The sequence below is a fragment of the Mirounga angustirostris genome, unplaced genomic scaffold, assembly GCF_029215605.1.
Source record: "Mirounga angustirostris isolate CCGP_5_RB_7025 unplaced genomic scaffold, mMirAng1.0.hap1 SCAF_9, whole genome shotgun sequence".
In the NCBI taxonomy this organism is placed as follows: domain Eukaryota; kingdom Metazoa; phylum Chordata; class Mammalia; order Carnivora; family Phocidae; genus Mirounga; species Mirounga angustirostris.
In genome coordinates this window covers 86,972,897-86,989,946 of record NW_026991717.1, presented here as the reverse complement: position 1 = coordinate 86,989,946, position 17,050 = coordinate 86,972,897, and the positions used below count along the sequence as shown (strand labels likewise).

At 38.6% G+C, this 17,050-nt stretch overlaps 1 protein-coding gene across 1 annotated transcript; it reads right to left on the bottom strand.

The window, feature by feature from the left end:
* Positions 1-10,007: 10,007 nt before the first annotated feature.
* On the bottom strand, positions 10,008-17,021 carry PNN (pinin, desmosome associated protein). The gene is made up of 9 exons (XM_045900745.3): positions 16,762-17,021; positions 16,014-16,085; positions 15,547-15,615; positions 14,987-15,059; positions 14,775-14,869; positions 14,531-14,606; positions 13,430-13,585; positions 13,210-13,348; positions 10,008-12,551 (listed from the first exon to the last, which is right to left on the bottom strand). Exons 1-9 carry the CDS (start codon positions 16,872-16,874, stop codon positions 11,089-11,091), a joined length of 2,256 nt encoding a protein of 751 aa, XP_045756701.1. The 5' UTR covers positions 16,875-17,021; the 3' UTR covers positions 10,008-11,088.
* Positions 17,022-17,050: the final 29 nt, after the last annotated feature.

Below are 17,050 nucleotides of genomic sequence, written 5' to 3'. Positions count from 1 at the left end.
GTTCCCTGCACAACTCCATTTCCACCCCAACAAGGAGAAAGGATCATGAGCCAGGAGAAACTTGCCACACTGCAGGTACAATTGTGCACTGGGAGAAAAGGAACCGCTTGCAGAAAGAAGGTGGTTCACAGAACAGCTACAGCAGATGACAGAAAAGAAACTTTAATTCTCCTTAAAGGATATTAGGGGTAAACACTATCTCTCATATTGAAGAGGTGACTATGTTTACAAACCAAAGAACAGTGATGCATTTTCGTGACCCTAAAGTTCAGGCATCTCTGGCCACCAATACTTTGACCATTACAGGCCATGCTGAGACAAAACTGCTGACAAAGGCTACCGAGCGTCTTAACCCAGCTTGGTGCAGATAGTCTGACTAGCGCAAGGAGACTGCGGAAGTTCTGTCTAAACTATCTGGGGATGGAAAAGCACCACTTGCTACTGAAGAGACTGATAATGATGAAGTTCCAGATCTTGTGGATAATTTTCATGGGCTTCCAAGAATGCAACAAAGTGAATTGAGTCAGCTTCTGAAGAGGACAAAACTCAAAGAAGTTACTGAGAGTTGCTACTTTATATTGTAACTACTTTTTAAATTTTTGTTCATGGATCTGATAAAACTTACCTCTTGATATTTTTAAGCCCAAGTCCCCTAGACACTGCAGCTCTTTTCAGTTTTGCTTATATACAATTCATTCTTTGCAGCTAACTAACCTGAAGAAGCCTCGGAATAAATTTTGAAACAAAGATTAATGAAGTTCTGTGCCTAGTTTAAAAAAAAACAACAACAACAAAACACTGCATAATTGGGGGAGAATCTAGCACACTAGATACTAAAACCTACTATAGCTCAACACTCATGATCAGGGAACTACAAATCAAAATCACGATGAGATACCACCTCACACCTGTCAGAATGGCTAAAATTAACAACACAGGAAACAACAGGTGTTGGCAAAGATGCAGGGGAAAGGAGAACTCCTTGCACTGTTGGTGGGAATGCTAACTGGTGCAGCCACTCTGGAAAACAGTATGGAGGTTCCTCAAAAAGTTAAAAATAGAACTACTCTACAACCCAGCAATTGCACTACTATGTATTTATCCAAAGGATAAAAAAATACAGATTCGAAGGGGTACATTGCACCCCAATATTTATAGCAGCATTATCAGCAATAGCCAAACTATGGAAAGAGCTCAAATGTCCATAGACTGATGACTGGATAAAGAAGAGGTGGAGATTAGACAGACGGATAGATAAATGGAATATTACTCAGCCATCAAAAAGAATGAAATCTTGCCTTTTGCAATGCTGTGGATGGAGCTAGAGTGTATTATGTTAAACGAAATACATCAGTCAGAGAAAGACAAATTCCATATAATTTCACTCATATGTAGAATTTAAGAAACAAAACAGATGAACATTTGTCAGGAAAAATAAAATAAGATGAAAATAGGGAGGCAAACTGTAAGAGATGCTGAACTCTAGGAAACAAATTGAGGGTTGCTGGAGGGGAGGTGGGTCTGGGGAAGGGATAATTGGATGATGAGCATTAAGGGGGGCACTTGATGTAATGAACCTCTCTCTCTCTCTCTCTCTCTCTATATATATACATACTCCACCTCTTCTTTATCTATTCATCTGTCGATAGACATCTGGAAGTCTTTCCATATTTTGGATATTGTGGACATTGCTGCTATAAACATTGGGGTACAGGTGCCCCTTCAGATCACTATGTGTGTATCATTTGGATAAATACCTAGTAGTGCAATTGCTGGGTTGCAGGATAGCTCATTTTTAACTTTTTGAGGAACCTCCATACTATCCTCCAGAGTGGCTGCACCAGCTTGCATTCCCACCAACAGTGTAAGAGGGTTCACCTTTCTCCACATCCTCATCAACACCTGTTGTTTCCTGAGTTGTTAATTTAGCCGTCTGGCAGCTGTGAAGTGGTATTTCATTGTGGTTTTGCTTTGCAAATCCCTGATTAGTGATGTCTTGAGCATCTTTTCATGTGTCTCTTGGTAATCTGTATGTCTTTTTGGAAAGATGTCTATTCAGGTCCTCTACCCACTTTTAAATTAGATTGTTTGGGGTTTTTTTGGTGTTGAGTTGCTTAAGTTCTTATATATTTGGATATAATCCTTTATTGCATATATCATTTGCACATATTCTCTCCCATTCCGTAGTTTGCCTTTTAGTTTTGTTGACTGTTTCCTTTGCTGTGCAAAAGCTTTTTATTTTAAAAATTGTTAAATATTTTATTTATTTGACAGAGAGAGAGAGAGAGCACAAGCAGGAGGAGCAGCAGAGGGAAAGGGAGAAGCAGGCCTCCTGCTGAGCAGAAAGCCCATTGAGGGGCTCAATCCCAGGACCCTAGGATCATGACCTGAACGGAAGGCAGACACTTAACCAACCGAGCCACCCAGGCGCCCCAAAGCTTTTTATCTTGAACCAACCGAGCCACCCAGGCGCCCCAAAGCTTTTTATCTTGATGAAGTCCCAATAGTTCATTTTTAACAGCAACTTTTTTTTAAGCCTTTTTTTAACAACTCAAGATAAATTAAAAATTAAATGTAGGGCGCCTGGGTGGCTCAGTCATTAAGTGTCTGCCTTTGGCTCGGGTCATGATCCCAGGGTCCTGGGATTGAGTCCCACATCGGGCTCCCTGCTTGGCGGGGAGCTTGCTTCTCCCTCTCCCACTCCCCCTGCTTGTGTTCTCTCTCTCGCTGTGTCTGTCAAATAAATAAAGTCTTAAAAAAAAAAAATTAAATGTAAAGAAACCCCAAAGTATACATGTACTAGAATATGTTTGATTCTTTATTAAAGAAATATAAATCAGTACAAAATTTTAGTTTAAGATTGAAAAAAAAAAGAATACAGTTCACAAAACTCAGCATCGGTAAGGATGTGGAGAGAAAAGTAATCTTATCTATAGTTGGTAGAAGTATAAATTTGTATATTTTCCAATATGTTTCAAATGTCTCATTGACCCATCAAATTTATATATGTGAATTTACTTAAGGCCAGTTTCAAAAATGTCTCAGAATTAAAGTGAAGCTCACATTAATTCTGGAGAAAATTTGGCTAAGCATTAAGATGGATTAATTTTTATCACAAAATGACAGGCAAGCTGAGAAAAGTGCCCTTGTTAAAAGACATTATAAAGTGATGGACCTTAATATGCTCAAAGACATGAGAAAACTTAATTAAAAACTTAAAAGTTGATGCTGGGTGGTGGAGGAAGAGGAATGAGGAACATACAGGGCTATCATTGTATTTGTCACATTTTATTTCTTAAATTGGGTGATAAGTTCACAGGCATTTGCTATAATTTTGCTTATGTTTTAAAAAAAAAATTTTTTTTAAGTAAACTCTATCCCCAACGTGGGGCTCAATCTCATGTCCCCAAGATCATAGTCATACCTACTAAGCCAGCCAGGCACCCTTGGCTATTTTTTTTAAATATCAGCAATGTCATTACAAAGTAAAAAATATTTTAACTGGATGAGAGACAGTGATTAAGTGAATTCTGTTTGGATAAAGTTACATACTGTACTGATTTATTCGATATATTGAAAAATTTATAATTTATTCAATTATTTGTTTGCCATGTTTAAATAGTATCTAAGAAGACATGTTTATTTTTAAACTGAAGACATTTTTAATTATATATGAAATGTTTGGGACCTTGGAGTCAAACAGAAAAAAATGTATAGTTGTAGCCAAACCTACTATAATAAAAACTTCAGGAGTAGTAGCTGTAAATGAGGGTGCTATGCATTTGTTACGCAAGTATATCCAGCTTGTATGACATTCTACAGGAATGCCTCTCACCATAAGAATAGACATGTATCATTTGAGTATCTTTAATTGGACTTTAATTTTTATCTTTATTTTTTAATTTTTTTTTTTTTAAGATTTTATTTATTTATTTGAAAGAGAGAATGGGAGACAGAGACCACGAGAGGGAGGATGGTCAGAAGGAGTAGCAGACTCCCCGCTGAGCAGGGAGCCCGATGCAGGACTCGATCCCGGGACTCCAGGATCATGACCTGAGCCGAAGGCAGTCGCTTAACCGACTGAGCCACCCAGGCGCCCTATTTTTTAAAGATCTGAGAGAGCGTGCACTTGCACACGAGTGGGGGAGAGGAAGAGGGAGAGGGAGAGAGAGTTTCAGGTAAACTTCCTGCTGAGTACGGAGCCCAACGTAGGGCTCAATCCCATGACCCCGAGATAATGACCTGAGCCAAAACCAAGAGTTGGATGCTCAAGGGACAGAGCCACCAGGCGCCTCTAATTGGATTTTTAAATGACAAGATTATGTGTGTTTGCACATGTGCACCCATATATATGCATATGAATGTGTATATAAACAAAATAAAATAACAGTGGTTTGAATACCTGCCTTGAAGACCTGAAACACTAAGTTGTTTCACTAAGGGGAAAAACATAGGATTCCATGACATGAATTAATAAAATAGTATATTTATCTGAAGAAATCATCCAGAATTGAGATACATAAAGATGCAAAAAACAGATTCAAAGATACTGAGGAAAGACTGACATCTAACGTAAGTTTAAGCTGAAAACAAGGAGAAAAGACAAAATCAGATAGGAGTATTTAAAGAGATATTGGTTAAGAATATAATTCCATCAGGGCAGAGATTTTGTCTGTTTTTTTCCCAGTACTGCATCTTTAAACCTAGAAGATAGCCTGATATATAGTAAATGGTTAATAAATATTTGTTGAAAAAAATATTTGTTAAATTATATTGATTTCTACTCCCAGTAATATGGAAAGATAGTCACCTAGGCTAACCATCCCACTGAAAACATTCAAAATGCCTGGGTAAAATGTAAAAAGAAAATCTTTAAAACATTTATGAGAGCACAGGGAACTATTGTCAAATGAGGTGAAAGATGAATGAGTTTTTCCAGGGACAGATACCAAAGAACTCAAATATGTCTGAGAAATGAACCAAAGGAAAATAAATGAGAAATGAGGAGGAGAAATAAGCATTTTATGCATGATAAAGTTGATAGCGTGGATTGTTGGATCAGAAGAGGAAGAAGTCACAGGCACAGCACTTTCCATTTTAACTTAAAAATCAGGTGGCTTATATATATACCATAAGAAATGTATGCATATGTTCATCAAAACATGTGAACAAGTATTACTGGTAGTAGCACTGTTCATACTGGGGCTTCAAACTGTGTGGAAACCACACAAATGCCCATCAACAACAGAATGGATACACAGATTGTGGAATATGCACACAATGGGGTAATACACAGCAAAAAAAACAGTTACAAACTGCAAAATTAATGAACCTCAAAACCTAATGTCAAACTAATATAAAAGAATCCATTTATATAAAACACAAAAACAGGCAATAACAATTATCCTGATTCCTAACAAAATGCCATGTTCATAGATTGGAAGACTCAATGGGGTCAATTCCCAAATTAATCTACAGATTCAAAGCAATTCAAATAAAAATCCCAATTTTTTAGTGTGTGTGGATATTCAAAGGCTCTTTGAAACTTGTATGAAAATGCAGATAGGCAAGAAAAGTCAGGAGAGTCAAGTAAAGCAAGGTGGGAGAATCTGTTCCACCCGATATTGAGACTTAATATGAAGCTAATGTATTAAGACAGTAGTATCAACTCAGGCATTGAACAGACCAGTGGAACAGAATAGAGAGCTTAGAAAGAGATGCATGAATATATGGATACTAGATATAAGAGAATGATGGTACTGCAGAATAATGTGGAACAAACGTTTCTATAATTGAAGTTGGGCAATCTGACATTCATCTGGAAAAAAGGAATGAGACTTAACCCCCAGTTCACACCATAACACAAAAACCAATTCCAGGAAAATAACCGAGTTATTTGTGAAAATAAGATAATAAAGCTTCTCAAAGATAAAATAGGAGACTATCTTTTTTTTTTTTTTTTAAGATTTTATTTATTTATTTGACAGAGAGAGGCACAGCAAGAGAGGGAACACAAGCAGGGGGAGTGGGAGAGGGAGAAGCAGGTTTCCTGCAGAGCAGGGAGCCTGATGTGGGGCTCGATCCCAGGACCCTGAGATCATGACCTGAGCCGAAGGCAGACGCTTAACGACTGAGCCACCCAGGCGCCCTGGAGACTATCTTCTTGACCTTGAAATGGGGAGAGGCATTTCAAGTCAAATGCATAATGTATTAACCATAAAAATATGGATAAAATGAACATTATAATCAAGAAATCTTCATCAAAATATACCATTTAAAAAGTGAAAAACCAAGCTACAAAAAGATATTTGCAGTGCATATATTCAATACTCATTTCCAGAATAAAAACAGAACTCAGAAGACAGTCCCCAGAGGATATCTAAAGGGTTTTTTTTTTTAAATAGAAAGCATTAGTCATCTAGAAAATGCATACAAAAATATGTAACTTACGACCTAGCGATTACACTCTTAATTATATTGTATATCCATGCATATGTTTACCAAAAGACAAGACTGTTCTATAACCAAATTATTTGTAAGACCCTAAAATTGAAAACAACCTCGATATCCACATACTGGTGATAGGTATCTACAGTGACATACAAAAATGAGTCACAGAAACATGTGGGCAAAAGTTAAAATACAAAATACAGGGGTGCCTGGATGGCTCGGATGGTTGGGCGTCTGCCTTCGGCTCAGGTCATGATCCCAGAGTCCTGGGATTGAGTCCCGTGTCGGGCTCCCTGCTCAGCAGGGAGCCTGCTTCTCCCCCTCCCTCTCCTTCTACCCCTACTCATGCTCTCTCTCGGTTATCTCTGTGTCTCCAATGAATAAAAAAAAAAAAAACCTTAAAAAAAAATACAAAATACATTATGATTTCATTTACGTAGAGTAAAAAATAGATGAAAAAATAAACCATGGTGTTTAAGATGCATGAATCACTTTCAAAACCATGAAGGAAATGACTACCATAAAGTCAGGATAGTGTTGTTAAAAGATAAACTTGAGATATGTTAAAATTTTGAAATTTGAGCAAACATTGATTTGGATCTGGGCAGCACTAAACCCGTCAGGAGCTAGGGGAAAGGCTCTTATATTCAGATATTGTGCTTTGACAGGAAGCAACGCAAGGAAATTATTTGGTTGGCTATAGCTGAAGCAATTGCCTTATCTGTGAAAGCCAAGTTGGCAATCTGGTTGTCCTCAAGTTTTTCAATTTCCTATCCTGAGGCACTTAGAGGAATTTACTCTGGTTTAGGTTTTGGTTTGCTTAAGTAGGCTGCCATCAATTAGATCTTCCTTGTTTTATTTAAAAATGGTTACCTCTGAGGGCGGAAAAGGGAGGGTGAAATCACTGGAAGAGGTACTTGGGTCCTGGCAGTGTTCTAGTTCTTCACCTGGGTGATTCCGTATGTGTTAGCATTCTGACAATTCATGGAGCTGTATATGGTGTTTTGTATACTAGTCTGTTTTCCAAAATAAAAGAGCAATCTATTTGTCCATGTGAGTCAGTTACCTAGTAATACATTTAACAAATGAGGTAAACAGAAGACCTTTATGGGAAAGGCATTAAAGGAAACCTGCATTATGAAGATATTCATGTTCATAGTTTGGGTCACTCGTGATCCACTCCTCTACTATCCCCAAATCTGTTCCTTCTCATCTCAGCTAATGGCAATTCATTTCTAGTTGTCCAGGTAAGATCTTTGCTCATTTTGACTTCTCACACCACATAGTCCACTAGCATATCCTTTGGGAGCGATCTTCAAAATATACCCAAAACATGATCACCACTTCTACTACTTAACCATCTTGGCTTAAGTCACTCTATTTTGCCTAATTATTGCAGATAAGTCTCTTGTCTTTGTTCCTGCTCGTGGCCTCATTTCCTCTTTTCTCAGCACAGTAGCCAGAGCAATTGTTAAAATAAATTTTATTACCCCTTAACCTATCTGCCCCAAACCTCTGACTCCCCATAGGTAAAAGCTAAGGGACTTAAAATGGCCTGTAATGTCCTATACAAACTAGGCCCCCCAATTACCTCTCTGAAATACTTCACTGCTTTTCTCCCTGGTTACTCCGCTTCAGCCACAATGGCTCCTAGCTGCATCTCAGCTCACTGTTTCGAACAAGCATACCTGGATGTGCTGCAAGAGAGGAAACTGAAGTTGGAAAGACAAGAGCTTGAATCACAAAAGCCATGTTATGGACCTGTCATAGTTTACTGGTAACATTGCCTATAACGCACAAGGCCCTATTCTAGGTATTTGAAATAAGAGTAATGGGTTAAAAATAATTTTTAAAAATCTTGCTCTCATGGAGCTTGCATTCAAATGGGAAATAGCAAACCAGAGTGGGGTAACTATACATCATGGTAAACGTTATGAAAATAAACCAAGTGGACAGTGAGGGCAAGTGGTGGTTATTACAAAATCAAATAGAACACTCAAATGGCAATAGGAAGCAGTTGTAGGCATTTGAGTATCATTTTTGGGAAAAGATCATGCTAGGGAACATAAAGAAAAGTGTAAGAAACTTTCAGATTCCTCACATTTATTCTTATCAAGTTTCAGTCTTCCCCATTGACTTACTAGCAGGAAGATCCAAGCACGTAAATAGCAAACATGTTTTCTGGGCTAGGTGCTTTAATGGCATTACCTCAAGAAGGGAAACTGGGTGCCTTTTACACAAGGATTTCTAGTTATTTTTTTAATTCATATTAAGTATTTGAACCCTGAAACATTTAATGACTTCTTTTGACAGCATCGGCTCCTATAACCACACCATGTAATCATCAGTAGCTTTACTTTTAAATTTGTCAATTTATAAACAATTTATTACTTTGGTGGGTTTTGCTTAGCCTAATTACTAGAGTATACATGTGTACAGTCACCAGAGTTCTAGACCCAGTACACAGATGAGCTCTAGGATGGAGGTACAGCTCACTGAAGATCAAACTATCTTCCCATTTCTGTGGTTGTGCAAACCTTGGAATTTTAGAATAAGCAAATGTTTCCTTAATAGCTCCTTAGATGCCTCCAAACTAATTTCAGTCCTTAGTCTCTAGCCCTATCCACCTTCAACTTCTACGTTTTCCACAAACAATAATCTGAAACATCTAATAAGACCCGTTATCTTTTTCCCCTAGGAAACTGTCATTACTTCTACATTCTAACATTTCTTATATCTTGGTAAGAAACCAATTACATGGTTCTCTGAAAATAAATTCGTATAATTTCACTTTTAAGGGCAAAGCATTAGTTGGAAACATTAAAAAAAAAAGCCAACCTTGTTTTAAAAAAATGAAGTCTTCCAATTTATAAGTGCATACCACTGGTTAGAAAACTTAAAATAGAATTCTACATAGAATTTAAAATTGCTCTTCCTATTCCAAAGATCTTTTTTTCTCCTCATGCTTTTATAGTCCCATTACCGCTCTCAACAATTGAGCTTAAAGCCAAAATTATTTCTAAAAGCAACAAATTGTTCAAATTTTTCAGGTAAAAATGAATGAACAAAACTTCATCTGTTCAAAGGATCTTAATACATTATTTTAGATTCATTGAATGAGGATTTTAGGAACTAAGTTACGTTTATGGTCGTCCCCTTTAAGTTTTTACCAACCTTTCCACCATCATGTTTCACAGTATAAAATTTATACTGCATGCTAGAGATTATTAAACCCCTGGAGGAAGTGACTCTTGGTGGAAACTGGCCCAGGAATGCAGGTAGCTAGCTCTGCAGTTTGAAAAGTTCTACTCATTTACTGTTTAAAGGACTTTTTAAGGAATACTTTAACATGTTCTCTTATATTTTTACAGTGCTGGAAATGCTTACTGACATTTTCACTGTCACCAGGTACTTGTCAAGGGAAGAAATAATAAACACTCAGTCAAGCCTAAGGCTAGTCAGTGTTAAGTTATGAACTCAAAGGCCATTTGCAATTAAAGTGCTCTCTTGTATAAAAGCATCAAAAAGTTAATACAAGTACTAGTCTTAAGCAGTCACACAAGTCTAAGCCACATTTATTTGCACATGTATAGTAATGGCAACAGATACTCCAAATTCATACAAATTTATAAAACAACAAAGTTAATAATCAGTTGGTACACTTGTGTGTTATCTTGCTTACAGATTCAAGTGTAGATGAACTTCCTTCATTCTGTAAACTTTCATACAATACTTAACAAAAACTCTTGAGAACACATATTGGCATGTTTCAGTTAGAGCCAACACAAAAGTTAAGACAAGACCACAAACTCAAAAACCAAGTTTGGAATATACTTTTCTACCTCCCTCCCCTAGAATGTGATTATTTTCTTCAACAGATGTATATGCTATATCACACAAGTAGCCATGGAGACAAAAGAATGATGCTCCCATAATCATGAAGAAAATGCCAACCAAATCATACTGTTTTATCTACCAATAATGATTTATATAGGAGAAATGGGGGAAATGCTTAGATTAAAACAACAAGGGAGATTAGAAAAAAATAGTAAATGATTTTGAGAACTATGTTCCCCCTGAAAGCTGCAAAGATCTGACTATGACACCTCAAAATCATCGCCTAAGGCAAATAAAAGTGAAGAAACCTTCAAAGACATTCTAATCACGTTCAGTATCTAGTGATAAAAGCTGAAAATGGTATCAAGAGGGTATTTATAATACAAGTGTCAACGAGGACATTCCAAAACTAATGAAAGAAATGCACATTTATTTCTACAAAAGCAATGTATGATACAGAATTAGAAGGGAACAGACTTAAAGATTTACCTATTAAAATATACAGATTCTTACTGAAGAGTATAGGATATTTAAAAAAGATGACAAGGGATGTTAATCTTTTTTTATTATTATTATTTTTACATATTTTGGAACCTCACATAATTTTGATAAATAACTCTTACAAAATTATGCAAAAAGTACAAGAATGTCTGGTAAACAAACAGTCTGTATTTTCCAAAAAGATTTTTTACAACATGCAATTCTTAAGGCAGCATCCTCCTTACAAGGAAAGGTAATCCTTTTACTCATCAAGAAATCTTCTGCTGCAAAGAATAGGCTAAGAAAGCCTGGCTTCTTCCATTAACGCCTTTTGTCTTTCCTGTCTGATTTTCGGTCTCTTTCACTTCTTGAAGATCTTTTGCCTGATCGACTACTCTCTGACATAGACCTCTTTCTGTCGGACCGGGAATTCTTATCCTTTGATCCTTTTGTATCTCTACTACCACCACCTTTTGAAGATTTGTGACTTCTTTCTAGTCCTGATGTATCCCTTCGCTTCCGATCCACGCTCCTTCTGTGCTTTCTATCTCTATTATGTCCCCGGCCCCTACTCCGACTTCTACTCTCACTACTACTAGTGCTGCTGCTGCTGCTGTCTCTGCTGCTGCTGCCACTGGTGCTGGAGCTGCTACTGGAACTACTTCGGCTACTACTGCTGCCACTGCTGGAACTGCTGCCACTGCTGCTACTGGTGGAGCTGCTGCTAGAACTACTACTGCTACTGCTGCGGCTTCTACTCTTGCTGGTTTTATTTCTAGCTCGACCTCTACTTCTGCTCCTAGTTTTTGTTTTGGTTTTGCTCTCCGGATGTACTGCCAAGACTGGCTCTACTGCCACCTCAGTGAGTTTTACAGATTCCACAGGAAATTCCTTCCTCTCAGGTAGTAAATGCCCTTGCTCCTGAAAAACCTGAATTGGTGGCTGTAAAACAGCTAATGGCAAAGTCTCAGGCTGAGAGAGAGGCTGGGGTTGGAGTACTGCTTGGGGGTGGGGGTGGGGGTGGGGGTGGGGCTGGGGCTGGGGCTGGGACTGGGGTTGGGGCTGGGACTGCAGCTGCAGCTGGGGCTCAGGCTGCGGCTGTGGCTCAGGCTGAAGCTGAGGCTCAGGCTGAGGCTGAGGCAGGGGCTGGAGGTGAGCCACAGGCTCAGGCTGGGGCTCAGATTCTTTCTCTTCTTTTTCCTCAGGCTCATTTTCCATTTCTAGAGCACTGGCATTCTCTTTCACGGGAGAAAGAGATTTACATTCTTTATCTGGCTCAACTTCAAATTCCATCTCTGGCTCCAGTTCTTTGCTAGTTTCATTTTCTGAAGGTTCTACACTTTCCACTTGATTGGTTTCCATTACCTCCTGCTCAGCAATTACATTTTTGACACTCTCGACCATCTCTAGCACATCCATAACTTCTTCCGGTTGACTATCCTGCTGCTTCTCACTTTCCCTTACCTCAGTTTCCTCCTCCATCTTGACCTCCATTTCCTGTTTTTGTTCCTCCTCCTCCTGTTCTTTCTCTGCATCACTATGAACTATACCTATTTCCTTTTCCTCTTCCTCTCCTGCTTCCTCTATTTCTACATCATTGTGCTGATTACCTGTCTCCTCCAACTCTTCCTCTCGCTGAGCCACCTTACCCTCTTCTTGTTCCGCCTTCTGTTCTTCATTACGCACCACCTGATGCTCTTTTTCCTTCATTGATTGTCTTCTAGGCCTAGCCTCCATTTTATTTATTTGTTCTGCAAATTCGATGCGTCTACCTTCAAATAAAGCTAAAGGATAAAAATTTACTTGTAAATAATTAAGAACATTCAAACTCACAATCTGACACTTAGGCACAAATTGTCATCAAGCTTTATCTAAATTTTTTTTGTAAAGAGATGATGACACAAGACTGATTATGGCAAGTAATTACAAACGAATAAAATGACACAAGCAAAGACCCCCAGAAACCTACATACTAAGATATTAGTAGCAGGTAACTACACCACATTAACTGATGGAAAAACAGGACAATTTTTTGCTATTGTACTTCACACTAGATGAGAAAGAATAAAACCCATCTTTGAAATAAAATCATTCTTATGCTATCATGTCATGCATTAATTTTTCCTGATCCCAGAAAGACTAATTATCTAATCCCATCTCAGTAGTGTCTATCCTTCCATGTATGCTCCTTCTCTGGATTACATCAATGTTCACTTTTTTCTTGCCTCATTAGCATTTACATCTGGCTAAAAAGAAGTCATCTTATTCAAACGCTTAAGAAATACACATACATCAAGCACTACCTACAACATGGTAAATTTCAGGTTAAATTCCATCATAAGTCAAATGCTGAATCACAATTATAGGAAACTAACATGTATGTGTGAGTAGATTACCTTAGCCATTTAGAAAATTTCACTGGACCTCTTCATGTACACTTACCATTCATTTTTCTCTGTGACTCTTCTATTAATTTTTGGGTAGCTGGACACATTCTTCCAGGAATATAGAACAAATGGGGCTTTGTCTTAGTTCTTATATATTTAATTATCTTGGCATTATGTTCATTCCATTCTTCTTGCTAAAGAAGAGGTAAAAGGTCATGTTTTGTAAACATGAAGGATTACCAATCTTAAAATTCCAATTCCAAACTACTACTCACCAGCTGCGCAAGCTCAACCTTCTGTTCTAAAAGGCGCAGTTCTGTCTGTTTAGCACGCCTCTCTTCAAACAGTTCTCTCCTCTCATTTTCAACCTGCTTTCTTTCTTCTTCTGCCTGCACTTCAAGTTTTTGTTCAATTTCCTGGCGCCTCTTTTGCTGAAGATAAATAATTATCTTTGAAAACTCATTACATATCCCGATTATGTAAAACATTACAACTTTACTAAGTTATCTTTATAGGTTTCATATTTGCAATTCAGGATACCAGTTAATTCAAACTTAGTACTCAGCATTTGAGGCTAATTGCAATTTCTTTCAGGAAATGGGGACTAAAGCCTTTCCGTGTAAAAATCTAAATGTCAAGGACATTAGACATATTATCAATAACTGTTCCACTTAAATATAACTGTTAGCAAGACTCTTTCATAAAACCTAAAAAAGAAGAGCACTGTCTCAGTTATCTTCACAGTTAGTCTTCCTTTCAAATCAAAGAATGTGAGAGAAGTGACATCCTGTCTTCAAACACTGTGCTTTGAAGTCTTTTATGTTCCCTAGGAAAGTTAACATACAAAAGCTGTAATAAAATTTTATTAATCTATAACTGAATTGTTATCTCCCTTTCCACCATAGTTCTCCTTTGAGAAGCAGTAACTTGATATTGAACACCAAGGACCCAATTTTGTAGCTTTAATAAAAAACCTCCAGAAAGACTGCAGTTAAGTAAACTGTGGAAGGCAGGTAATGTTTAGGCTTTTGCTTCCAGCGTGCCAATTGTTGTCTGAGTGTATAAATAACTTAAAAGTTACAATCATTGAACTAGTTACAATGCTGAGTTCAACTCCCTTGTTTGAAAGAAAGCACTCTGAGGTGTAAAGAAATGAAGAGTCTTGTCCAAAACCACAAAATGAGATGGTTGTAGAGCTGAGATCAGAACCCAGGTTCTCCTGAGTCACAGACCAGGGCTCTTTGCACTGGAAGAGGACCCAGGACCCTGGAATCATGACCTGAGCCAAAGGCAGACACTTAACCGACTGACCCATCCAGGCGTCCCTGTAATAAACTACTTTTGAATAAAGAATCAAAGGAAAACTGTATAAATACCCTTTCAGTAGCAACAGTGGATTCTTGTTTAAATTTCTGAAGAGTGCCCATCAGTAAGCCAAATATTCGTCGGTTCCTAAAGAAGAGAGAGAGAAAATTCAATTTCGGTAGGTTCCACTTCATTTAAGCCTGCCATTTTGTAAAAGAAACATACCACAGACACTTGAACAATTCTTAAATATAAATTTTCTAAAAATTGCATTGTTTGACAGGAATTTTTCCCCATAAAAAAACCTAAAGATACCTTTGCTTTCCCTTTTCATCCATATTTTGATCCTGGATAAGGTCTCTACGTGTGCGCTCTTTGGAGGTAGCTACAACTGAAGACTGCAAAGCTGGCTGCAGGAGAAAATAAATCTCAGTAATTTAACAAGCACATGAAAAGGTAGCACTCTTAAATGTAGCAAAGATGGAAAAACCGCTCATCCCGTAAGTAGTTCTTTTCATCTCAATTACCTTTTTAACATCATCATCCTCTGGGTCGCTTTCTTGGCGTGATTCTCTCCTTGTCCGACGCTCCCCGCCCAGCCTGACATAGGAAAAAGAATTTAAAAGACCACTGTAAAATCTGACTTAATACCAAGGACAAATGATTACTTTTACTATGACTTATTTCCAGAAGTCTCATTTTTATCAATCTCCATCCCATTTTACTCTTTCCTGTAGTAGTAAAAGGATAAAATGTGTCACCAATGCCCAATCCAAATACTGATCTATATTTCTCAAGGGGATCAAGTTTTTACAGTACAAGACAGAAAAGTAGCACAAACTATTTTCTCAATCTTATTCTCGTGATCTTTATTTTGGTAAAGTTTCTGTTACTGTTAGTGAAAAACTGAGTTCTGAGGAATACAGACTTAGTTCAGCCAAATACCAAGGGAACAGACTCAGTTGAAGTGGTATACTACTTAATTCTAACACAACTCAACAACATTTATTAAATAATTATATCTGCGGCTACCTCAGAAAAAATAAAGCATACAAGTATGTCTTGAGAACCTTTTCCTCCAACGTACCTACTGACTGCCCCTTCAAGGTCTCTCTGTTTGGCTGGGGGTCCTCCTCCACTATCTGAGAATCCACGCCTGCAATTAAAAATGTGCAATATAAAATAAATGAAATTTAAGATAAATGATATTTACCTTTAGCAAGATCATTTAGTTGAATTAAAAAAAAAAACCCTTCCAATTACAACAACCTTAAATGGGCATCCACTTCCAAGATGCTTTTTAGCACTTTAAAAAAATATAAAAATTAAGTGTAAACAAATTGGGTAGTTTATGTATTCTTCAGTCTCTAGTTTTGCATATAAATGAAGTTCCAAGATAACTATATAGGAAACTATAGCTGATCACAACTTTAAACGAAACAAACACAAATATATCTAACGTGGGCTCTACCACCAATTTTGTTTAAACCAATACTTAATTAATAAAAGTATCTATGGTCTTAGCATATAAATTAAGTCCTAAGAGAATCTTACCTCAGCAATAAACTACCACGTCCTCTACCTCCACCAGGACCAGAAAGGGCCAGCAATCTGGCTTGGATGGGCCTAAAAGGTATTTACAAATCAGTATGAAAATCACTTATTTAATGTCACCAAATACTTTCATGGATGCGGTACATCATAAAAAGAAAAATAACCAGAAAAGTTCTAAAAATACGGTTTCAAATCCACGTGCTTGAAACAAGACAGGAAGTCCTATTTTAACTTCCTTGTTTTTTCAAGACCAGTATCACAGAAATTACATTTACTTCATTGCCACTACACATTAATAAACTTTGATCAGGCCCTAATTTCGCCAACTCCGAGGAAGCTGCACGTGGGCAAGAGGGCAAAAGCGCGAGGGACAGGCGGCGGACCGCGCGTCCCAGGAGGGTCTCTGGGCCAGCACCCGGCCAGGTAGCCGCCGGATGGGGAAGGGGCTTTGTGCTGCAGTTCCGGGCCTGCAGGGCCGAAGGCGGGAATCGGCAGCCCGGGCCTTCCTATAGACCAGGGAGGCGTCCCGGCATAGGTAGAACCCACTCTCTTTCCTCGCGCACCTGAGCTCCGAGACCGACGGCGAGGGCGTGGGAGACTCCCCACCTCATCCAGGACCGGATTCTACCGCCGCCCCGGGAACAGGCCCAGATGTTCTAGCCCTCTCAAGGCTAGCCACCCTTCCCGCCCCCAAGTCACCCCGGCATGATGGCTGTCTCTCAGCCGGCCTTTCTTATCCGCCTCTTACCTCACGTCATTCGGATCCCGTCCGGTGAGCTTGCGAATATTCTCATCTACGTTCTTTAGGCTCTCTTTGGCCTTTTCTAGCTGCTCCTGCAAAGTTCTTACCGCGACCGCCATCTTCTCTCTGCAGCAGGCTTCCAGACGGCTCTACAGGCCGCGACTGGCTGTGTCGCGCCGCGAGACGCGTGAGGACTGACAGCACGGTCCAGCCAATGACAACAAGCGTTGTTTTACGGCCTCAACCACTCAGCGTCCGGAAGAGGGAGAAGCTGCCGGCCTCTGTGACTCTGGGC

Bases quoted from the DNA above. Each gene is read 5' to 3' on its own strand.
- PNN (XM_045900745.3), bottom strand. From the start codon at position 16,874: ATGGCGGTCGCGGTAAGAACTTTGCAGGAGCAGCTAGAAAAGGCCAAA. The intron at 15,060-15,546 runs GTACGTTGGAGG...TTCCTATGTCAG, and splicing joins CTTGAAGGGGCAGTCAGTAG to GCTGGGCGGGGAGCGTCGGA. The intron at 12,552-13,209 runs GTAAGTGTACAT...TTTATCCTTTAG, and splicing joins GTCACAGAGAAAAATGAATG to CTTTATTTGAAGGTAGACGC.